This window comes from Natrix helvetica (assembly GCF_964273705.1).
Source record: "Natrix helvetica genome assembly, chromosome: 2".
In the NCBI taxonomy this organism is placed as follows: domain Eukaryota; kingdom Metazoa; phylum Chordata; class Lepidosauria; order Squamata; family Natricidae; genus Natrix; species Natrix helvetica.
This window is the reverse complement of record NC_138552.1, coordinates 209174822-209200088: the sequence shown is the minus strand read 5'-3', so window position 1 is coordinate 209200088 and position 25267 is coordinate 209174822. Positions and strand designations below refer to the sequence as shown.

At 40.7% G+C, this 25267-nt stretch overlaps 1 protein-coding gene across 4 annotated transcripts in view; it reads right to left on the bottom strand.

Annotated features, from left to right (window-relative positions):
* TIAM2 (TIAM Rac1 associated GEF 2) overlaps positions 1-25267 on the bottom strand; it is a 99222-nt gene that overhangs the window by 19793 nt on the left and 54162 nt on the right. For all 4 annotated transcript variants that reach the window (XM_081941868.1, XM_081941866.1, XM_081941867.1 and 1 more), the window contains exon 13: positions 21952-22055. In XM_081941868.1, the coding sequence (XP_081797994.1) occupies positions 21952-22055 (104 nt within the window). The remainder of the gene's footprint in view (positions 1-21951; positions 22056-25267) is intronic.

Sequence of the window (25267 nt, the reverse complement as noted above, 5' to 3'; positions counted from 1 at the left end):
CCCAAATTGTTTTGTAGTTAAGGTGGGACTCCCAGTCTCCAACCTGATGCCTTAACCATTACACTAAACTGGGTCTATACATAAATGTATACAAACATTTTATACGTATACAGCAGAGATGGTATTCAGCAGGTTCTGGCCAGTTCTGGAGAACCGTTAGCGGAAATTTTGAGTAGATTGGAGAACCGATAAATACCACCTCTGACTGGCCCCTCCCCCATCTATTCTCTGCCTCCCGAGTCCCAGGTGATCAGGAGGAAATGGGGATTTTGCAGTAACCTTCCCATGGAGGGGGGGGGAATGGAGATTTTATAGTATCCTTCCCCTGTCACACCCACCAAGCCACCTCCAAAGAACCGGTAGTAAAAAAAATTGAGTCCCACCACTAATATACACACTATATATATACATATGAAAGAGAAAGAGAGAGAACACACAGTATTGAAGATGGTAGCTTGCTTTGTTTAGTGACTCATTCATTTATTTTAAGAATACTTATAATGTATTTATGAAAGACTGCAGAGTCTATCTTGGGTGAGGGGTCCTTACCTACTGCCTTGAAAGAGGCGGTGGTGAGGCCCTTACTCAAGAGGCCTTCCCTCGACCCGATGGAGCTAGCTAATTATCGTCCAGTCTCCAACCTTCCCTTTTTAGCGAAGGTTGTAGAGAATGTGGTGGCACAGCAGTTTCCGCGACACCTTGAGGAATCCGAATATCTAGACCCACGCCAGTCCGGCTTCCGACCCGGGCACAGCACAGAGATGGCCTTGGTCGTGTTGGTTGATGATCTCTGGAGGGCCAGAGATAGGGGTTGTTCCTCTATCCTGGTCCTATTAGATCTGTCAGCGGCTTTTGATACCATCGACCATGGTATCCTATTGCGCCGGCTGGAGGGGATGGGAGTTGGAGGCACCGTTCTGCGGTGGTTCGGCTCCTACCTCTCCGACCGGACGCAATGTGTGTTGGCAGGGGCCAGAGGTCGACCCTGAGGTCACTCACTTGTGGGGTGCCACAGGGGTCGGTCCTCTCACCCCTTCTGTTCAACGCATATGTGAAGCCGCTGGGGGAGATCATCCGTGGTTTTGGGGTTGAGTATCATCTGTACGCTGATGATACTCAGCTGTACATTTCCACCCCAAACCACCCCAACGAGGCTGTTGAAATGATGTCCCAGTGTCTGGAAGCCGTCGGGGTCTGGATGGGGGACAACAGACTCAAGCTCAACCCCTCCAAGACTGAGTGGCTGTGGCTACCGGCACCTCGGTTCAGCCAGTTGACACCATCACTGGCCATAGGGGGCGAGCAATTGCCCCCTGTGGAACGGGCGCGCAATTTGGGCATCCTCCTAGATGCCCGGCTGTCAATGGATGACCATGTGGCAGCCGTGGCAAGGGGGGCGTTCCACCAGGTTCGCCTGGTGCACCAATTGCGCCCCTTACTGGACTGGGATGCCCTACACACGGTCACTCATGCGCTGGTGACGTCTCATCTGGACTACTGCAATGCCCTCTACATGGGGCTTCCCTTGGGACGTGCCCGAAGACTACAGCTAGTCCAGAATGCAGCCGCGCGGGCAATCATGGGGAGTACTAGGTACTCCCACGTAACACCGCTCCTGCGCGAGCTGCACTGGCTGCCTGTGGTTTTTCGGGTGCGTTTCAAGGTGTTGATCACCATCTTTAAAGCGCTCCATGGCACAGGACCTAGCTACTTGCGGGATCGCATCCTACCGCACACATCCCTGCGACCAATTCACTCTCACAGGGAGGGACTCCTTCTGGTGCCGTCCACCAAGCAATGCCAACAGGCGGCGCCTAGGAGTAGAGCCTTCTCTGTGATGGGCCCAACCCTCTGGAATGACCTTCCCCCCCCCCCGACATCAGAACCACCACCGACTTCCGCTCCTTCCGTCAAAAACTAAAGACTCACCTGTTTCGACTAGCCGGCTTGGCCCATTCATAGTTTTATCTTACCTCCTGGCAGATATTTTTAATTGGGAATTTCTAGGTCATTATTTTAACTTTAACTTTTTGGGGTATTTTTAGGGGTTATTTTTAATCGCTTTACTTTAAGATACAGTTTTTATAGCCTCCTCATCTAAGTATTTAAGGATCTGTGTATTTTTGTATTTATTCTTATCTATTTCTTGTTTTTTAATTTGACTGTACAACGCCCCGAATCCCTTTTGGGAGAGGGGGCGGTCTAGAAATTTAAATAAAGTAAAGTAAAGTAAAGTATCTTGCCTTAGTATCAATGGCTCAGTTTTGTGATTTGAATTTCTGGCCGTTGATTCAGAAGAAAATTACCTGGGCTATCAGTTGAAACATTAAAGAAGCCATTGGTTTGGCAGTTTTGCATGGACAGTACTGTTTGAATAGGCCTTTGGACTAATCTATTACTAGAAAGGGCGCAGGAAAAGCACCTTTAGTATAAAGGGTCACTATAAAACCAGGCAAATTCTTAGAAAACCCACACCTCATTCAATGTAACAAATAGGTAATCATCACCTTAATGGGAAACTATAGACAATCATCTACCTCTTTAAAATCATTAAACTAAAACCAATAACTGTGGAACCGTTTTCTAATTAAAAGCTATCTTTCATTTTACATTCATAATGTAACAGGAACAAGATTTCTGCCAAATTGCTCCATAATGCAGAATGGGAAAGGATTTAGGATTTAATAAAAGCTAAAACTAAAGGCAGCCCATTTATAAAGTGATACTCATTACTGTGGTGCTTTAAAAAGTGATAGAATAAGAAATTACCCAATAGAAAGCATGATAACTAGATGCAATCACTGAAGATACCAGCAAGAACAATCTCTTAAGTGCTCAAAACACCCCATTGGGTGACTACTGCATTGATCACTTGTGGATTCACAGATGCTGTTTATAACTGTTCACATATGTACCCTCCTCTCTCTCTATTCCTCTTCTTACTTTGACTTTGACTTTTGCTACACAAGGTTTGAGATTCCCCTGGAAGAAAATGGCAGAGGCGTCTTGCTTTGTTCTTTTTCCCAAAGCTGAATTCTCAACTCTGGTTTTGCTTTCTTTGAAGCCAGACAAGGTAGCGTGACTCCAAAATCTTCTTCCAACTTAAGTAAAAATTACTCAGTAGAATCAAGGGGTCTGAGACTTCATGGCAGAATGTCAGTTTAAGCCAGTAAATGAGTTTGCTTTTTCACATATGTGCTGCTACTGAAATAGATTTTGCCTCCAAGCACTGGGAAGACAATGACAGATCCTAAAGATAGCAACCTGAATTGTTTCCAGGACAGAGAAGTTCTTGGAAATGCACCATATAATAGCTTGACAATTGCCTTTCCTTAGGAGGTCTTAATCAGAGAGTGATTGTACAAATTTATGTTGGAGAAGAAAAGGTTGGGAATTGTAGACCCAGATCTCTGATTTTCAGTCCAAGTCATCCAGGAGCCTGAAGACTGGAAAACAACATCAAATATCTATACATCTGAATCTACTTTATGTTCACCAATACACAACTATGATTTTGTTAAACATTTATAGAATACCATGATTTTTGTCATACAACTACTGACCCGAAGACACAAAGGCCTCTTCTCAGAGCTTACCTGTTGACCATTGGAAGAATAAAGCTGGGGCAAAGAACAATTGGACCAACCAATTAATGCAGAATTTAAATAGGAAGGGAATTAATATATAGCTCTGCTTTATCCCTTGGTTTGAAAAAACTGTGCATTGTACACTGAATCCTCAGATAAGTACTTTCATATAGAAGCTGGATTTTATTCTCTGAATAATATTATTCCCTGAATAAAGAATGCCCTACTTTCTCCATAAGTTATCCCTTGGAATTGAAAGGGTGATTTGAAATTGATGAAAGCAGCATAAAGAATACTTCAAGGTATACTTTTCAGCTAGATGTTCTAAAATTAGGCACTACTCAACTGTAAAATAACTAATCCTAAATCTAACCTACTTTTCCATGTCTTCCAACAGAGATCCCTTCTGTAAAGCTTACACGTTATACTAAGCAGGCTGTTATAGGTCCATCGCTTCACAGGTATGCCTTAACTTTTTTATATATATAGTTAAATAATCACCAGGAGTCTTTAGAGATTAAGCAGTGCACGTAAAGAGCACTGCGAAAACCAAGGCCAACCAATCAATGTTATTTTTGATCATCTCCAGGAGAATCCCCTAAATTGAAATGGAAATATTGCAAGACAGCAACTACTTTTATATATCTAATCTCTCAGCAAGGTCTCTTAACTAAGAAACCTTGTTAAAATTATAGTACAAGCAAAGCCATCAGATCAGGTAATATTACATAAAGACCTTGCTGCCCTGAAGAGACCCAAAACAATTTTCAGTGACACTGACACACTAAGTGATTTGAATGCTAAAGTGTAATGTGTTTTTTTTTAAAAAATGACACCATTCCAGAAAGCAGAACATTTTACGCTATTTATAAAATTATAAGGTAAAGGTTCCCCTCGCGCATATGTGCTAGTCGTTCCCGACTCTAGGGGTCAATGCTGATCTCCGTTTCAAAGCCGAAGAGCCAGGGCTGTCCAAAGACGTCTCTGTGGTCACGTGGCCGGCATGACTAAACGCAGAAAGGGCACAGAATGCTGTTACTTTTCCACCAAAGGTGGTTCCTATTTTTTCTACTTGCGTTTTTACATGCTTTCAAACTGCTAGGTTGGCAGAAGCTGGGACATGTAACAGGAGCTCACTTCGTTACGCGGCATTAGGGCTTCGAACCGCCAAACTGCCGACCTTTCTGATCGACAAGCCCAGCGTCTTACCCACTGAGTCACTGCGTTCCTCTATAAAATTATACTATGTCTAAAATTATACATGACCTTTATTTGAATATCCTAGTTATAATTGCATCAGTAGAAAACTGTATCCAAACTGATAACAAGTTCATGCGGGAAAGGGCGTTCCCTTATATTTTGCTGGTTTTTGTCCAAATGTTTCTGTACAAAATTATTCTTAAAATAGTAGATAATTAGAGGTGTTTGGAAATTTTTAGAGAAGTCTTTCTGAACTTCATGCCCTTCACATGTATTAGACTTTCCAGTGAGGAATTAAGGGACTATATCTAACACATCTATTGAAAATCAGTTTTAGGAAATAACTCCACATTTGGATATGTGTCTCTGAACACTACATTAAGTGATGAAGGAATAAATGCATGGCATTGTTTATATAAAATATATAACTCTAAATCTTCTCTTAGACACTGTAAAAAATAATCTCAGTCCAAATGATCCGTTGACAGTCCAGGCAGTATAAATAACATAGAAACATGATTGTGTTTTAATTGCTGAAACTTTCCTATATAGGGTGATTTAACTCTTCAACTCAGCAAAAGGCAATCTCCGAGGGCAGGGTAAGCAGTAACAAGAAAATAAACATCCTGCTTCTTTGCTGTAAGTTACTGTAGACTGATTTACAGTAATAACATATTAATTCTTCAAAATTCTTCAAAACCAGAGCTTTCCATGAGGGTAGAAGCATGGTGTTTTTCAAGGAAGTCGGTTCACAGATAAATTACCAAATGTGTAGTAACAAGAAGTACATGCACCGGAAAACGGGTCCAAATACAAAAAAGAAAAAAAACTATTCAATTAAATTAGTTGGCATTCATATGCAACTTGTGTACAGAATTCAACAATCCTTAATTAAAGCAACCCGCCTTCTTATTTCCATTTGGTACACTAAAAAAGAAAAAAGGAATGCAAGATATATAGCTCTCTCAAGAAACCTTTAAAAAAAGACTCCCACACCATTACACCATGACTGAAAAAGGCTGCTTAGCTCTCAAGTCAATAATATTTTCCTCCTTATTTCTGGTTCCGCATTGGAGGGAAAATGGAATTTAACAGATTTAATGACTTCATGAATTGCAAGATGGCCATATGGCAGCTGGCACAAACTCTCAATTAGCAAAATCAAAGCATGGTTAACCATTTGTTTTAAATATTTCAACCATCATATCTGCTCCTGTAACTTCCCACATTTGTAAAACTAGAGGAAAAATACTGGTTGCGTTAATCAAGAGGAATTCTCATCAATTAGACCCAAGATAAACAGCTTGAAATGTGCTATGTAAATTAAATGTGTAATAATTAATTGTGATAGGTTCGGTCTTGATTTAACGGTTCATAAGTGTGATTTATGTTTGTTTGTTTGATTTCTATAGTCGCCCATCTCAGCAAATGATTCCGGGCAATTCAAAAACATATATTACAATTAAAATATTAAAAAACATTTAAAAACAATAAAAACTGTAAAATTCATTAATACAATGAAAATATGAAAACATCTAATTTAGAGCAAGACATCTGGCCTCTTAATATAGCCAGGAAGCGGGATCCTTGGGGCATGTATTGCCCCAGCTTCAGGAGCTTAGCCAGCCCTTAAAACCTTTACAGAAGGCTAACAGGTTGGGGCCATTCCAATCTTCAAAAGGAGAATGTTCCACATAGCACAATTCTAACTTTGAACATAATCTATCTAAGCATCTGCAGGGGAGGAAAGAGAGGAAAATCTTATGACCATGATGGTGAAGCTATGGCATGTGTGCTGGAAGTGGCATGCAGAGCCACATGAGCCATCACCCGCTGCTCTTCTGGGTTTCCGGCGCTCAGACCACCTGCTCTTCATGCGTGCAGGAGCACCAGAAATTGGAAGAGCAGCCGCTCAGTGCACATGTGCATGCCAGGAAGATGATCTTCCGGTTTCTGGCCACCTGGTCTTCCGGTTTCTGATGCGTATGTGCATGCGAAGACCAGCTGGCCAGTGCGCATGCATGTGCCAGAAACCAGAAAATCATCTTCACAGCGTGTGCATGTGCACTGGGCAGGTGCTCTTCTGGTTTCCGGCAGACGTACGTGCTCCCATTTCGGCACTCAGTGCCGGAAAGGTTCGTCAACACTGTCCTATGACTTACATATTTGCATCTGACATTGCATAGGCATAAAAGGCCAAGATTTGTCTTGTAATATCCTAGCACATGTTTTATCATTTCTTCATCATTGTGATTTGCACTAAATACCATGATAAGCCAACATCATGCTTCCCATTGTGGTCAACAAACATTTCCAAGGAGATTATAGCAATCACATGGAGACTTATTATTTCTGACTCTAGTCAACACAATCCTTAACTTAAAGAAAGAGCCAAGCCATAAATTATGAAATCATGAATATGAATGAATGGGCTGGGGTTATAAATAGTCACAAATGCCATAATATAATGACTAGGCCAACACCAAAATCAACTAATAGATACTGTGATAAACCACTATGAGACTCCAGCCTATTTATGTGGACTTCCATAAAGCTTTTGGGAAGCTTCAAATGCAGCGCTCCTGCAAATACTTACAGAGTCATATGTAGCTTACAAAGTCGACTCCTATGGAGTAGTTACATTCTCATCAAAGAAAAAAATAGAAAGCGATACTTCTCACCATATCCCACCAAAACACTGTGTGCAAACTCCCAGAATTTGCCAAAAGTCATGCTCCCTGAGACATACAGAAGTTATAATCTCACCCAATCTAAATGCAGGCACTGGATTGGAAAAAGTGCCCTAAAGGCCTGTAAGGGCATCAGCGCTATTTAAAATGATACTCATAAATGACTGAACAATGAAGTAGTTGATTTGACAGACCCTGAAATATCCAGGAATAGGAATTCCAACAGCTTCAAAATGTCTATGCTGTGTTGAAGAGAAGTCAGATATGAGGATCTCTATGAATGTAATAAATGGAAGACTGGAGTGGGGGGAAATCCTAAAATATGTATTTAATATCTGAAGCAAAAGTGATTTAACTAGGGAAGAGATATTTGGGCTAAGATAGAAAGTACATTAAAAACATGGGAAACATGCGTATTGTCTCTGAAAACCTTTTATTATATAATAGTTCAACTGTATATGTGTAAACGTTTAATATGGCATCATGGATTAATTAGAAGTAAAAAAAATATGCGCTTATGTAACAGAGCAATTAACACTAACATTTCTAAAAGCCAGCACTATTTGTTCTTCTCATTTTTAATTAAAAAAATGAAATGCTGTCAGGAAGAAGAGTGGGATTGACTACCTTTAAAAAGGCTTATAGGATTTAAAGGCTGAGTAAAGATTCCGTTGACAGAAGGACGGGATTTTCTTTGTCAAAAAGTCCGTCATAAAATTGGAGTAAGGTGGGGTTAACTTTTCTGACTTTCAGCTTTATAATCAGGCAAACATTTTGACTTTGCTTCTCCCTGCAAGCCAGGTAACCATCCCAAACCTATGATACCACATTTTAAAAATAACGATGTACATCTTTTGATATCATGGCAGGGCTGGGATCCACTTTTAGTTATGATTCCGCAATGTTCTCACATTTTTTCCACATTTGGAAGATATTGGGATAGAGAAATATTATTTGTATCCCTTTTTGCAAACTAAATTTACAATCTGGGTTAATTCCAATTTGAATACACTGGATATTTTAAAAACATCTTCATGAGTTGATAGGAGTACTAATAGCTTAGATAATTTTTTAAATTAATAAATGGAGGGATTGCAAGGAATGCTACTTTTCTATAATGGATAAACTGTGCCATCCAACTTGGGTCATTATGATATGTTTATTCTCTGCTTATAAAATGGTCTTTGATCAATATAATGGAAGGACAGTTCAGGATTTTTCTGTGTGATTACATTTTCAGGATTTCTTTGAAGTCTGAGGTTTTCTTAACATATTGTTAGTTTTATTTTTTCTCTTTTCACTTTTTTCTCTTTTTTTAAACAAAATTTTAAAAGACAAAATGCTGGGAGAGCTGAAATGAACAAATATGCTAAGGAGATGTTTAGAATGGAAGGTCTATTTCAATCCGAATAACTGCTCCTACAGTATATTGGCTGTATAACTAGATAACATATAAGGCTGTCAGTAATAGGGACAGCTTATAGTGGTAAGTGCTGGCTGCAATTTTCTCTGGAAAAACTACAATTTTCAAAAGTGTTTCTTATGCACTGGATTATTTGTATTTTCCATTGGAGTTTGACACAATCTGCCTTCAAGCTCTAAACGGGAGTTTGGGTCATTTATAAGCTTGCTCCATAACTCAGGATTTGTGTCACTTCTCTATAAAGTTTGCTAATCTGTCTAACGGGGAAAGAACTTATTTTATATTTGGTAAGAATTTCAAAATGCATCCTGTCACATATAAGCCTCTCAGAAGGAATATTGTTTCCAAATTACCAAACACCTACAAAATATGTGCACAGACAACAAGAGTGCATGTATGTGCATGTTTATGTGTAAGACTGGAATGTCAAAAACATTTTTTATTTTCTTTTTATGAATAAAAAGTGCTGCTTAACATTTCAAAGATAATTTGGGGAAGTGGTGAACTCAAAAACTGACAAGACTGAAGTAGAGAAATTGAATGTTCACTCATTTGCCTCACCATCCTTTAGGAGACAGGTTTTTGTTTTACCTCAGTAGAAAAATGTGCTGTCCCACCTTGATTTGTTCCACCTAATTATGGAGTTAGCCATAATATGCTTTACATTTCACTATCCTGCCTTTAATGTCATGTGATAGCATTATGGCTAATCTATTTCTCAAAGGTGCTTTTTCAGGAGGCAACTGGACTGTTTTTTCTTTGAATACCTTTCACTTCACATTCAAGAAGCTTCTTCAGTTCTGACAGGATAGTGGGGAATGGAGGGATTTATATTCCTTGCAGACAGCTGGTCATTTGCATCCTTTTAAAGGGTCAGCACTTGGAGGTTTATCTGTGTCCTCAGTGTCACCTGAATAGTGATCCTACTCCCACACCATTCAAAGGGTGTTCACCCCAAATTGTACCCACTATCCTGTCAGAGTTGAAGAAGCTTCTTGGATGAGAACGTCTTCAGAGAAAGAACAGGAAAGTGCAGTCGCCTCCTGAAGAAGCACCTTTGGGACAACCATGACCTGGATGACAATCTATTTCTCCGTTTCACTCCGTAATCTTTTCTGACTATTAAAATGGCATCAGTTCCAGTCTGTTCTTTGGAGACCCACCCAATTCATTTATTTACATTGTACAAAATCTTTAATTTAGTCCTAGTGCCTGCTTCCTGCTTTCTAATAGTAAACCTAACTTTATTCAAGATCTTTAGGCAAAGACCCTTTGTCAAAACATTTTTGGAATTTCAAGAATGTAACACCTAGCAGACCACACATCTAGATTTCGCACGAACCTCCTGACATATTCAAGCCACACAAGAGCTTGTGGCGTCATGCTATTTAGTTCAGCTCCCACTACCCTTGTGTACACTGGTCACTGTAGGAGAGGACTAAACTGAGCCCAATGGTGGGATCAAGTGCATCATCAGTCGGGCGTCTCTACACCCTCAAAAAAGAACTATGTCCAGTCTCCCTTGAAGTCTGTTGACTTTTATCTGGCAACAATTTGCCTTGGCTGTTAGTAGACCAGATTCTTGAATACAGATTGCATGGAATAAACTTTCATTGCTTTCTGAACTCTATCCTGGGTCCTGGTTTCTTTCACCTGACAGCCAAATGTCTCCAGATTTACAATCAAAACCCACCTAAAGCAATCCTGAGTGTATATCAATTTAACACAGGCAAGAACTGGACATGGATGTACAGTACATCAACACAGAGAAGTTCTAAGTTATGTCATAATGGTTCTCACCCAAATCCCAACACTATAAACACAAGAAAGGAAGAAAAATCACCCCTTGTTCTTCCTCCAGCATAATTTTCACATCTCTTATCTAAATATATGTCTACCTCCTATTGGGGTTTCAGCATTGAATGGACATAAATATACAGTAAAATTAGACTTCCCCCGCCTTCCACAGCTTACTGTTCATTAAAATAGCATTTAATATGCTTTCTTTCTGGTTTCTATATAGCTACTCATTATGTAGTAGTTGGCTAGCACAATGTAACATTCCATTTTCTTTGGAAATATAATTCTATCTCAATATTTTTCAAATATGGAAATATTAATTTAAAATATAAAAATCAGTTTATCAAGCCATACTACATTCCAGACACAGATCTTCACTATTTGGTAGATGGTCAAGTGTCAAAACAATTAAGTTCACATCATCTGGCATAGTCACTCTATAAGGTTCATAAATATTTTAAAATTCCCTTTATCTCAATGAATAGGATAGTGAGAAATACCAGTATAGGTTTTTAAATAATTTGTATTACATTTCAATACAATCTAAATATTCTATTAATAAATAATATAAGATGCATCATCATTTTTTAATTTCTAATTCACAGAAATAGCACAGAAATAATTGGGAAATGTGTGGTTTTCAGTATACTTATTTGGAAGCAAATTTGCCTGAACTTATTAAGACATGTATAAGAAAGAATTTAACTTCCAACCAGCTACACACATAAAGGCAGATGCTTTGATTCAACTATGCTATATAAACATAGCAGCATTGTGGTGTATAACTAAGGTGTAGTTCTTCACTTTTGCAGCATTTACACCAAAGGAAGCAGAGCACCCAAGGCCTCAAATGACTCAACACACACAATTCAATCACCAATTAGACTGCATCCCCAAGCATGTCAAGATCTTATAGTCTTTTAACAATACTCCTACATGTTTTTAAGGCAATTGCTGAGGATGCACCATTCTCATTAAATCTATATTTTAATCCTGCTGAGTCTCATCAAGTGTGTTTCTGTCCATAACCTTTTAAGCACATTTCACTGCTGTTGTAAAAGAAAACTATCTTCATGCTCATTTTTTTGAAACAAAAGCAAAGAGTGAAGACTCACTAAAAAAGAACATGGGGGAGGGGATCTAAAATTAAAGGATCATCAAGATAACATAGATTTTCACAGCTCTTAAAAGAGAAAATTATTTTTATTTTGAGCAAATTACCATCTGAGTTTTCTTTTAGCTCAGTTTTACATTTACTGACAGGCGTCATTTCTGTTTATTAATTTAGCTAACCACTTGTTAATTTACTAAAGACAGGTAAGAGCAGAGTTCCCCCACAATGAATCTGTGCTTTGTAAAAATAATCTACAACTAAAACAGCTATATCTTTAAAGTATGGTGCTACTTTGCTTAAGTTTTAAAATACAGAATACAATACAGCTTCCAAGAAAGCTAGCAACATCAAACATAAGTGTGCATTATATACATAGACAAACAGATGCACTTGTGAAGTTTAGATGAAACAGAATGTCTATTTCTTCACTTACATATAAAAAGGAAAAAGAATCCGCTCCCTCCAAGCCCAGTTATCTCAAGCTGTTGTCTGCTAAGAGCTGAGCATCGCTTGCAATCTCCGTTTCACGAAAGACTCCCTAAACTGATTGCTCTTCCAATCTGCACTGAAAAACTCCTGGCGTCACCACCCCTCTTCTCCACACTGCACTTCCACAGAGCCCCACACTTTAAAATATTACATAATGACAAGATTCCTCTGCCACTATACTCTGGGGGGGAGGGGGGGGAATGCATCCAGGGAAATCCTACATCAATTGGAAATAGGACAGAAATCAAGCATTTTCCAGAAGCATTTTTCTGCAAAAGTCTTATGACTATTTATAACAGGGAGGATGTTTTGTTTTTAAAAATGGAAGATATGCATTTTTTCCCCTGGCTTTCATTCACAGGATTGCTACAGCAATCATCATTTTATAACTCCCCCCCCCCATCTCCCTTCCTCCCCCCCTCTCTCTCACATACACACACACACCCTGCTGAAGATGGGTCATACTAAATTGCTCTAATGGGCACTTTCCGACAAAAGGACAGTCACTTGTAGAAATTGTAGGGTTATCAACCATACAGCTTTAGCTGGACGTTCATCCAAGTGGAACCACTTCTCCACTCTTAGATGTCTCTGGATGTCCTACTGAAAGTATTTACATTATCCAAGACAAAGGATTCTAACATTAACCATAATACATTGTGAACAATCCTACCAAGCTTCTATGTGCACCCATGCACATGCACACACGATTGCGCGTCTTCTGAGGAAGAGAATTAAAGGTGGACTTTTGTCTGTCTTTTTCCTACTATTTTCTTACAAGGATCCTGACCAATCAATGTAAAGGAAAAATATTTGAAGTCAGCTTACTATTTATATCCATTTTGTTTTAGGGTATAGCCATTCATGGAATTTGCTGTTAATTCTAGGCTTATGGAATAAGCCACAAAGGCATTTGAAATTCTTGAGATAGAAAGTCTGTTTCCTTCGTCTTCAGACGATGTATTGATTAGCATGTTGCAGTTTTAAAAAAATTACAGAGGCAACGGAACACACGCAATGCAACAATCTCCAATGTTAATTTAAGCAAGGAAACTGGGACCATGATGAAGAACAGATTGTGACCTTTTGGATAGTAAGACAGGTTCCAACAGATTATTAAAAGTGGAGACGGAGAGCTATGCATTGGGATTTTCATGGCACAAAGGTGTTGAACTTGAACACTGATCCTAAAAGAAAGACGGAGCTATTTTCAGTTAGCATATATGCTTCAAAATGTACCCAGGTGAAGACTGTGCATACAGGTAGTTCCCGACTTACTGAGCCCAAAATTTGTGTTGCTAAATTAATTTGCTAAGTTTCCCCCCATTTTATTATCTTTCTTGCCACCGTTGTTAAGTGAATCACTGCAGTCATTAAGTTAGAGGCACAGATTTAAGTGGATCTGGCTTCCCCATTGACTTTGCTTGTCAGAAGGTCGCGAAAGGTGATCACATGACTCCAGGACACTGCAACCATCATAAATATGAGTCAGTCGTGAATCACCTGAATTTTGATCACCTGCCCATGGGGATGCTGCAACCGTCTCAGTATGAAAAATGGTCATGAGTCACTTTTCCCAGTGCTGTTGTAACTTTGAACAGTCACTGAATGAACTGTTGTGAGTCGAGGACAACCTGTATTGTATCGACTACTTTCCCAATGCAAAGAAACTACCGTGTTTCCCCGAAAATACGACAGGATCTTATTTTCTTTTTACCCACAAAATATGGCTTGGGATTTATATTGGGGGGAGGTTTTATTGTTTTGGGGTTGCCGGGCAGCTACTCTCTTGCGAGCGGGCTCCTAAAGAGCCAGGCACAACCTCATGGGCGAATGGCTGTGTTGCACTGTCGCAGCACCACAACACAGCAGCCATGAAGCGACCACGCTCACGAGCAGCCACCCGGCAAATGCCTTTTCCAGCCGGTCACAGTGCCATTCATTCACCTAGGGGGTATCGCCAAGCCGCTTGAGCACCTGTTTGCTGCCTGGCTCCCGCGGCTTGACGCCTTCAAAATGCCAGTGAATGGTGTTCTGCACGGCTGGAGAGGAGGGTTGTGCAAGCGGCTGTTCCGCTCTCGCTCACACGCCTCCCAGCCTCACAATGCCCTAGCCCAGCTCTCCCTGCAGAGCCAGGGCACCTCTGCTGCCGCCGCCACCGCCATCCCAGCATGGCTTTTTTGGCGGCTTCCAAACTGAGTCTTCCAGCAGTGGCCGCTCTGGGCGTACACTCTATGGTTGTGGGTCAGCTGCTGGCAGAGAGTACAACCTAGCTCTGCATGGAGAGCTGGGCCACGGCATCATGAGGCTGGGAGGCGCACGGGCGAGAGCGGAACAACCCCCCTCTCCAACCGTACAGAGCACCATTACTGGCATTTCGAGGGTGCCAAGCTGCGGGAGCCGGGAGGCGGCGAACAGGCGCTCATGCGGCTTGGTGATACCCCTAGGTCAGTGAATGGCGCTGTGCCCGGCTGGAAAGGGGGTTTGCTGGGTGGCTGCTCGTGAGCATGGTCGCTTCATGGCTGTTATGCTGCGTTGCTGTGACAGCGCAACACAGCCATTCGCCCATGAGGTTGTGCCCGGCTCTTTGGGAGCCTGCTTGCAAGAGAGCAGCTGCCAGGCAACCCCCCTCTTTAGCTGGGCACAGTACTGTTCACCAACCTAGCGGTATCCCGAAGGCACCAAACAACATGATCACCTTTGCCTCCCCCCCAGTTCCTGCGGCTTGGCACCTTCGGGATACCGCTAGGTTGGTGAGTGGCGCTCTACCTGGCCAGAGGTGGGGGTTGTCCAGGGGGGTTATTTGTGGGGGAGGGCTTATATTTTTGCCCACCAGAAAAATATGGCATGGCCTTATTATCAGGACATGTCGTATTTTCGGGAAAACATGGTAGTGATGTCTACTAGACAACAATTAGCCTCCCACTTCAGCTTATTTCAAAATGGTGGCATTCTAGGGCCCTTCAGAAAAGATATAACAGGTGAGGAATGGAAGTTGATAGGAATTCTTTGCTTGTAATGAAAACAGGAGGGCACCTGAACTTTACTGAGCATTTTCTTTATCCACTGAAAATTTGCTGCAGTCAAGCAAATCTATAAGCCACCTATAGAACAGAGGTAGTATTCAGCCAGTTCTGACAGGTTCTGGAGAACCGGAAGCGGAACTCTTGAGTAGTTCAGAAAACCGGCATATAGCCCCAGCAGCCTCCCAGCTGATCTTCTTTTGTTGCCCTGAACAGGAGAACGGAGCTGGAAAGTTCCCAGGTTAGTGTGGTGGGGAGGGATTTTGCAGTAACCTTTCCTCAGGAGTGGGGAGGGAATGGGGATTTTGCAGTATCTTTCCCCTGTCAGGCTCACCAAGCCATGCCCACCAAGGGTCTGGCATGCTGTGGGGTTACAGGCAGAGGTGGTATTCAGCAGGTTCTGACCAATTCTTGAGAACCAGTAGTGGAAATTTTGAGTAATTCAGAGAACCAGTAAATAGCACTTCTGACTGTCCCCGCCCCCATCTATTCTGTACCTTCCGAGTCCCAGCTGATCGAGAGGAAATGGGGATTTTGCAGTAACCTTCCCCTGCCACACCTACCAAACCACACCCACCAAGTCATGTCACGCCCACCAAGCCACGCCCAGAGAACCGGTAGTAAAAAAAAAATGAATCCCACCACTGCTATAGAACCTATAGAACTACTGAGAAGGAACATTTTGACCAGCAAGAGCAGAATTTAACCAGAATCACAGATGTCTAAAACGCAAAGCAGAATTACAGAATTGATGTGACAACCATAGTATATCTCATTAGGCGTCCTTTATTTTTACCTTCATGTAATGCATTCATTTCTGCTGCTCTTTTTGGGTTGTTTCCCCAAAGTAAGCAATCTCTGCATCATTCTTTTTTAACTTAAAAAGCACAAAAAAGTATACTTTATGTTTAAAACCCCTGGGATATAAATGCTACTACCTTCATCAAATGAGTTTTTATATACTCTGAACTAGAAAAAGAAAATAGCTATCCCTCCCCCCCTCCACATACATAAAGGGAGTCCTTGTTTTAAAATGACTTTGACTTCGTTAAAAAGACAAGCACAGAAATAGAAGAAAAATAGCAAAAAGTGTAGGCATTTCCATCATCTTTCAATTGAATTAAGTCCCCTGCAACTCGAATTGGTACCCAACATCATTTGCTCTTGTATCTATCTGGACCGTACCAAAATGGCAAGGACAAACTGACCATTGTAACAGCAGGCCATTGCAAACTATTTTAAAATGTGGATTTGCTTTGTCCTGCAAGAACAATGATCTTGGCATGAGCGGAAGATCACTATGACTACTTTGCCATAGCTTAAAATTCATGCAAATATTTTGTCATGGTTTCCATGATAGAAAATAGGATTCAAAATCTATGATTACGAAAAATGTAAAATAAAGATGGCTTAGTTGAAAAAATGTAACTAAATCCTTTCCCCCGATTTATCTGAGTGGTGGAATACTTTTTGATTCATAATAAACCTTGCAAAAATGTTAAATAATTGCTTATTGATGCCATCGGGTAGAACCCAAGGAAGAATTGATTCTGCTTCATTAACTTTGTCAGTTCTCATCTCCTGTCTTCCCTTGAGCTTACACTTGTTTCTGTAGTTTCCTTCTGATTATAGTTGACATGCATGGTAGCTGGAGGGGGACATTTTAATGTATTAAGTTGCATCACATACGTCAACATTTCAGATACATTTCTTAAGAAGTAGCTTCTTTTATATTTTCTTTTTAAGATGTAGATTTTACTCCACATCTTTTCCTTAAGCAAGTCTACAGCCATCCTTATGAATTGACCGCCAAAAGGAAATCCGCTACTGCTTTCCCCAAGCAGGGATGATGATGATGATTTTATTTCAAATCCTTCAGAAACACTGGTAACGTGCATGGGAAACACCAGTTCTCAAGATAAGTGGAATCAATTAAATCAAGTTGATTTATAAACATATAAGGCCAGGGTTTGTTATCTTATTAGAACAATCCTGCAGATTTGTAATGGGAAATGTTTCTCTTTGTTGGAATATGCATCTACAAACTACCCGCTCCCCTTGATTTGTGAGAGAAGTTTTCCTTCCCGATTTATTGTTTTACTATTTTTCTCCCCTCTCTTTTGATTTCTGATAGAAAACAGCTGTGGGAAGTAACCTTAGCACTGTTGTACATTAGCCTGTTGTTTTGAGCTTCGAGCTTGGCAATTTGGTTGCAAACGTTTCGTCACCATTCGAGGAGCATCGTCAATGTGTTTTGAACTGTTATATATTGGAAATGTGAGATCTTTCATTTATGAATATGTATGCTCATGTCATCTGTTGCTTATGCATTAATCTGCCACCTTTCTGAGATTCATGAAGACCAGTGCATCTCTTCATTGGTGGTGGTGGTGGGGGGTATCTGTCTCAATATGCTTTGGAGGCAATCCACCTGCACTTGGTGTCTTATAAATGCTGCATTAAGGCTTACTTGCTTTGGGTCCTATCACCAAAGATGGAACAAGGTGTACAAATTGGGATGACAGAAACCACAGCCACTCAGTCTTGGAGGGCTTGAGCTTGAGCCTGTTCCTCCCCATCCAGATCTGCACAGCCTCAAGGCATCGGGACATCACATCGAAGGCATCGTTTGGGTGGTTTGGGGTAGAGATGAAACGTTGGGTATCATCAGTATATTGATGATATCGTACCCCAAAACCACAGATGATCTCGCCCAGCAGTTTCATATATATGTTGAACAGGAGAGGTGAGAGAACCGACTCCTGGGGCACCCCACAAGTGACGTGCCTGGAGGTCGATCTCTGCCCTCCAGTCAACACAAACTGTGACCGATCCGACAGGTAGGAGGAGAACCACCGTAAAACGGTGCCCCCCACTCCCAACCCCCCGAGTCGTCGCAGTAGGATACCGTGGTCAATGGTATCGAAAGCCGCCGAGAGATCTAATAGGACCAGGACAGAGGAGCAGCCCCTGTCCCGGGCCCTCCAGAGATCATTGACCAACGCGACCAATGCCGTCTCCGTGCTGTATCTGGGCCTGAAACCCAACTGGAACTGATCCAGGTAGACAGCTTCATCCAGGTACTGGGGAAGCTGACGTGCTACCACACTCCCGACAACCTTTGCTACAAAGCGAAGGTTGGAGACCGGACGATAGTTGGCTAAAGAATCTGGGTCCAGGGAAGGCTTCTTAAGGAGGGGCCTCAACACCGCCTCCTTCAAGGTGGTGGGAAAGAACCTCTCTCTCAATGAAGCGTTGGTAATCACCTGGAGGCAGCCTCGTGTCACCTCCCGGGAAACCGAAACTAACCAAGAGGGACATGGGTCCAGCACACAAGTGGCAGCACTGAGTCTCCCCAGAATCCTGTCCATGCCTTCGGGGGTCACAGGGTCAAACTCATCCCAGATTGTCTCCTCAAGATTCATCCCCGTTGGCTCGCCCGAATCTACCCAGTCAGAGTCCAAGCCTGTCCGGATCTGAGCGATTTTATCCTGCAGATACTGAACAAATTCTTCAGCCCTACCCCGCAAGGGGTCTTCCCCAGTTCCTTGGTTAAGTAAGGAGCGGGTCACCCTGAACAGGGCGGCTGGGCGGTTATCTGGGGACGCGATAAGAGCGGAAAAATGTTGCCGCTTTGCCGCTTCTATCGCCACTAAGTAGGATTTAATATGAATTCTTACTAGTGTTCGATCAGACTCGGACCGGCTGGCCCTCCAGCCACTCTCTAGGCGCCTTTTCCATCGTTTCATCTCCCGGAGCTCCTCGGTAAACCAGGAAGCCACCCGGGATCGACACCCGGTCAGAGGCCGCAAAGGCACAATGCGATCCAAGCCCCAGCGGCCGCCCTATCCCAGGCTTCCACTAGGGCTTCGGTCGAGTTGTGAGCAAGGGATTCAGGAAAAGTCCCAAGCTCCATCATGTATATGAATTCTGATTTTTTGTATTTACCACTTATGTATTTTATTACTATATTTTCTTTAGTATATTTACCATGGAATTTGATCCAATATTTTACTTTTATTTTTTATAGTCATAACATTAATCAATTAATAAACTATTACCATTACTAACAGGCTCACAGCTGTAATACAGGTTATATAGACACAAAGCGCATAAGCCTCATTTTCTTAAAACACTTTTGGATATAATAAATTCACTATTAATTTACAGCTAAAAAGAGATTTTCTGACTGGCAGAATAAAAGAATTCCACCTGTTGAGTCAATACTCCTTCTGAATTACAAAAGAAAATATGATATTGTGTCTAATTCAAAAAGAATATTGACTAACAGGTGGAATTCTTTTATCCTTTTATCAGAAAATCTCAGAAAATGTATATGCTGCAAATCTCGTAGTTCAGACAATTTTGAGCAAGATTTAAAAACTTTCAGCAAAAAATTAATAAAGACTAGATGTAAGAAAGTTTAAAATGGATAAAGGGGATAGCTATCTTGAAAGATCGCTTTCTGGTGAAAGTGCTTTTGAGTACGTTGAAATTAAAGTAGACAAAGTAGACATTAATGGCAATATTTTTGTTTACTATTAACAGGTAAACATATAAGTGTATTTATAACTGCTATCAGGAATATAGGAAGCACTTTTCTTTCTTTTTTCTCTAATTTTCTCTTGAGTTTCCCCTTTCTTGCTGTTTTAGCTTTCTCTTTGAATTTTTTTCATCTTTATATTCGTTTTCATTAGTTTTTATTTTCCTATATAAATATGAATTGCTTCATTTTGTTGGGTTTTATTAAACTTTTAGAGCCTTAGTTTATTTGGGTTGTCTCAGAACATATAACACAGTTGAATCATGAAGAGTCTTAAAGCAGTAATTTCCCATAGAACATTTCAGGACATTTAATGACTAAAAAAGCACATTTTTTAATTGTCAGAATTTCTTGACAATAAATAAGTGCCAATATAGCAGCAACGTATGGATAATACTGAACTGTTCTTACAGATATAAATTTTGACTCTGCTTGTCTTGAAGGAAGAAGCAGTGGATCAAGACAGTTCTGTAATAATTATAATTTACTTTCTGCTTCAAAACATGCTCTTTATCTAGTAACAATCTCTCCCTTCACACTTAATATGGTATAGTGCAATAGTGTTCCACTTCCTCTAGTAGAAACCTTAATCATTTTTTAAATATACTGCATTCCCAAGTGTTAATCTCCTCTTAGGGAGATTTTGTTGTTGTTGCTGCTGCTACTATTGCTGTTGTTCCATCAGTTTTAAGAATAATGGAGAAAGAAGAAGAAAAAACCAGAACCTGACCTGCTACAAGGACTCTTTCTTCACTGATGGTAATGACACTTTCACAACATTGATGTATTCAAAAGTAGCAACAGAATCTGAGCTTTAAAAATAAATCAATTTCTCCAGTTCAATTAACATACTAACAACAACATAGTATTAACAGTAACTTAAAAATCAGATGTAAATATGCAAGGAGTATGATCTCATTCAGTCAGCAACAGCATTTTGATTTTAAAGTATTTGCATTGAGCAGTGTGTTATTAATTAGAACATATAAGTCCCAGACTTCAGTAGCTACCGTGTTTCCCCGAAAATAAGACAGGGTCTTATTTTCTTTTGCCCCTCCCCCCCAAATAAGCACTTGGCCTTATTTTCAAGGAGGTCTTATTATTTTTGAGGTGCAGGAGGCGGCATGGCTGCTGCTATGTGGCAATATTTTGGGGGAGGGCTTATTTTTTGGAGGGGGCGCTTATTTTAGTGCAGGTGCTCAAAAGTCTGATTGGGCTTATTATCCAGGGAGGTCTTATTTTTGGGGAAACGGGTTATCATCTATATTCATTTCTACTATTTATTAGATTTTTATTCCACCTTTATTGTTTTTATAAATAAGTGAACGCAGAAAACATACATAATACTCCTTCCTCTTCCTATTTTCCATACAACTATAATCCTATGAAATGGATGGGGCTGAGACAGAGAAATGGCCCAAAGTCCTCCAGTTGGCTTTCGTGTCCAAGGCAGGACTAGAACTCAGTTTCTTAGTTTCTAAACCACTACCTTAACTATTACATCAAACTTGTATTACTTATACAATATTGATTCAAGAAATTAATTAAACATATCCTCCTTTATAACAACAGCTCTGTGGGGTAGACTGGGCTGAGAAAGAATGACCCAAATTCATCCAATGAGCTTTGATGGCTGAGGATGGAATAGCACTCTGTTTCTAGTACATCTTATTACACCACGTTGACCTTGAAAGTCAAAGATATATAAGAGCCAAGGTGGCACAGTGGTTAGAATGCAGTATTGCAGGCTAATTCTGCTGACTGCCAGCCAACTGCCAGCAGTTTGATTCTGACTGGCTCAATATTGATTCAGCCGTCCATCCTTCTGAGCTAGATAAAATGAGTATCCAGGTTGTTGGGGACAATATGCTGACTCTGTAAACTGCTTAGAGATGGCTGTAAAGCACTGTGAAGTAGAACATAAGTCTAAGTGCTATTGCTATATATGTAACTGTATCCATGGATATGCGTATAGATGTGTGTCTGCATGTACAAAATTAGTGCTACCCCATCCACAAAAGCAGTCTGCATGCCTTCTGCATCTCTCTACTTTCTGCATTAACTTTTCAGCAGTGCTCTTACCCTAAATGGTAAATCAAGTTTCTCCTTCTCTGGTATCTGGTCCAGCATGCCATCTGTGTTGCTCCTTTTTAGACTTCCATTAACGTCGGGCACATGACTGAAATCTATATTTCAAAAAAGTGAAAAGCTAGATATCAGAAGAAGAAATATGCATTTTCTTTGGTTTACATATGATTGTTTCATTAAAGTGACAGGAAACATAGACTCCTGAAGATCCGTTTGGCTCTTCCAGCTAAAATAATCCCATGTAAAGTAATACAAATATTTGGGCTGCTACTTCAAAGCCTGCCTTCCTCAGCATCATCTGTCTACAATGTGGTACAGTGTGTGCTGGCTGAAGAAAACATCCAATATAAATGTCTTCATACATATAAAATGATTTTCTTGGATGAACACATTGTCCCAAAACTTACTGTGGTTCTTACACTTATTAATGGCCCAAAAGAAGAAAGAAGAGAACCTTGGCTTTGTATTACTACTTCATGTAGCAGCAATTAGGACAACATGTAAACAATAACAATATTTTGCCAATATAGGTAGTCTTCGACTGATGACTGTAAGGGAACCTAACTACCTATTACAGTCGTAAATCATGATGGTCATATAGCAGGTCTTCAAACAGCATGTTATTAAGCAAAACATCATGGTTGTTAAGTAAATCCATGGTCGTTAAATGAATGTCATGGTTGTTAAGCAAGCCCATTGTTCGCTATGGGGCATTTTTGCAGAAAATTGAAAGTTAACATAGGTTTTCAGTAAAAAAAAAAAAAAAGTAAATTACAGTCATTTGACTGTAAATGCAAGCAGGTTGCCCAAATAGTCAGGTGATGATGGGGGGGAGGATTGGCCATTGGAACTTCAGAACTTGGCGGGGGTTGTCTGTCATAACTTTGAATGGTCGCTAAGCAACTGATTGTAAGTCACCTGTATTTAAAAGTATGGGTTAGGGCTACCAGATTGGGGGGTGCAAATATCAGAGATACCATTAGTTGGCAGCAGAGAACCTGAGACTGTCTGGATCTCTTTGCTACCATCTAATGACAATTGCAAATTTGCAACTTGGATGTAGGAGCCCATCAAAAATGAAAAGAAAATGTCATAACAGCTTCTTCAAGAGGTGAATCATGCAATGATTAGAATGAATGGACTTTGTATATGCACAAAATACATATGGTTATGTTCACTGCGGTACGTTTAGGCAAAACAGATGCAATAAAGCCTTGGACAGGCAGGAATGCCAGGCAATTCCAGAGAAATTGAAATAATTTAGCATTTTATCTCCATTCATGCCCATATGCAACAATGTTTTGAGTTGCCAATTTAATTACATGAATGCCACTATGTTGTATTCTGTTGACAAGCTGTATATGATTCACTATCATTCAAAGAAAAGATAATGTAACCCACTAAACTTCAAAAAGAACAAAATGTTTCCCTCACCATTAATTATTCAATAAAATATTGAGCACACTATGAACAGATGGGATCGCAAGCAAAGCAGCACAGAGAAGGCCCATGAAAACATCAGAAAACAAAATTCTCTAAACCTCCATAGCAGTACAAACCATGCAATGAACATGGCACTATGATAGTTATCTGAACATATTCAAAGCTGAAGAAAGCAGATTATATGCATGCTTCAGAGGCTTTGCTATCAAATTTGGAGATCAAGAAAACAACATATCTGTTTTAAGGAGGGAACAGATCCCTCCGCATTACAAAGAGAGGAGGCAGTTACAACTTTTCATGATGATTTAGGTCCATTTAATTAACAAGATTTTAATTGCATGCTAATCCACACTGCTCTTACCAACTCCCTCTTTTCTCTGTAAATGAAGAGGAAACTGCAATGAGGCATAAGGAGGAATGAGGGATGCACTTTTAAGTACCAGCCTGCTAAATAACTTACCATCCTTTACAGTTCTGTTCCGAATATCACCCATTTGAACTAGTGCCCTACTGCACAGCAGCAAAAATATGTTAACAAACATCAAGAATAGATGGCAAGCTGCCCTCTCGGTAAAGAGGATGGGGCCTTGCCTTTTAGTTTATTGACACTAATAGAGGGGAGTAGGATGGAGCACTAAAAATAAAAGCAGATGGCATAGCAAAATTAGGTATGTCCCACCACTGTAGAAACTGGGAAAGTACATAGTCAATTATTTCTATTTTAGGTCATGCTGGTGAGAGAATCAGGGACTACACTGCTTGAACACAGAGAATGAAACAGAGAAATACAGTAACCGAAGAAGAATGGAAGATCTGCTTTGCGTTGCGGAACCAATTATTTTATGGGATAGAGCTGAAATGTGAATAGTTCAAAACAACAAATTGTTTTCAAAGAAGGATCTTTTTAGTGCTCAGCAGTGCAAAAAGAATTAAGTTCTGCACATTGCTCCCTTCCCCATAATAGCCAGACTCTGCTTGTCCCCGTGGGCAAGATCCTCCACAAAGTTTGATCATAAACAATTTCTATTTCATTCTGACACTAAATACCCCCACATAAGCCATCCTTCAACATACTTCGGATTCTGTGTTACAGATTCTGGACTCTTAAGTCAAACATTTCTCATTGCCTACTATCTATCCTGCAATTAGCTATTTTCCTGTTATCGTAGAGACAGCAGCCAGACTGCGTATCCTCCGTCCATTAACCAATCAGACTGAATCTACACTTATGATGTCATCAGGCCCTTGTGGATCCTCCCCAGTTTCAGACTCAGTCCAACTTGGACTGACTGTGAGAATTGATCTCTCCTCCAAATTATTTAATTATATCTTTAATTGGTGAATTTTTCAAAAAAAAATTTGTTGTTCCTTTAAATTGGTTCCTTAAATAATCCTTTATTCTACAAATAGGAGGGAAATTTGAAACTGATCTCTGGCTGCCTCTCCTCAGCCATCTGATTGCCTGTGGCCACGAGTTCACTCAGGAAGCCTGCCTTGCAATCAGATCGGCCAGCTCACGAGTTACGGCTCCACGGCTGTTTCCCCACAGCGCTCCTTGATTCTGGGGACTCGGAGGGACAAGCAACCGGCCGTTTCATGTGCAGCGGTTCCAGGTGAGTCCGGTGGTCATTCTGCAGATCGCCTGGCCACTCTTAGTATTGGTGGCCATTTTGTGGGTCGGAAAAGCCGACGAAGATAGCAGCGGCCATTTTGAGGCTTGGAAAAGCCTCAGAGAAAAAAAGTCAGCCATTTTGGACACTTTAAAAAAAGCGTGAACTCCACAGCAGCCGTTTGGAGTGCCCAGCAATGCGGGATCACCACAGGTGGACCACATCAGGAGCGCCTGGCCAGCAAACGGGTGAGACCG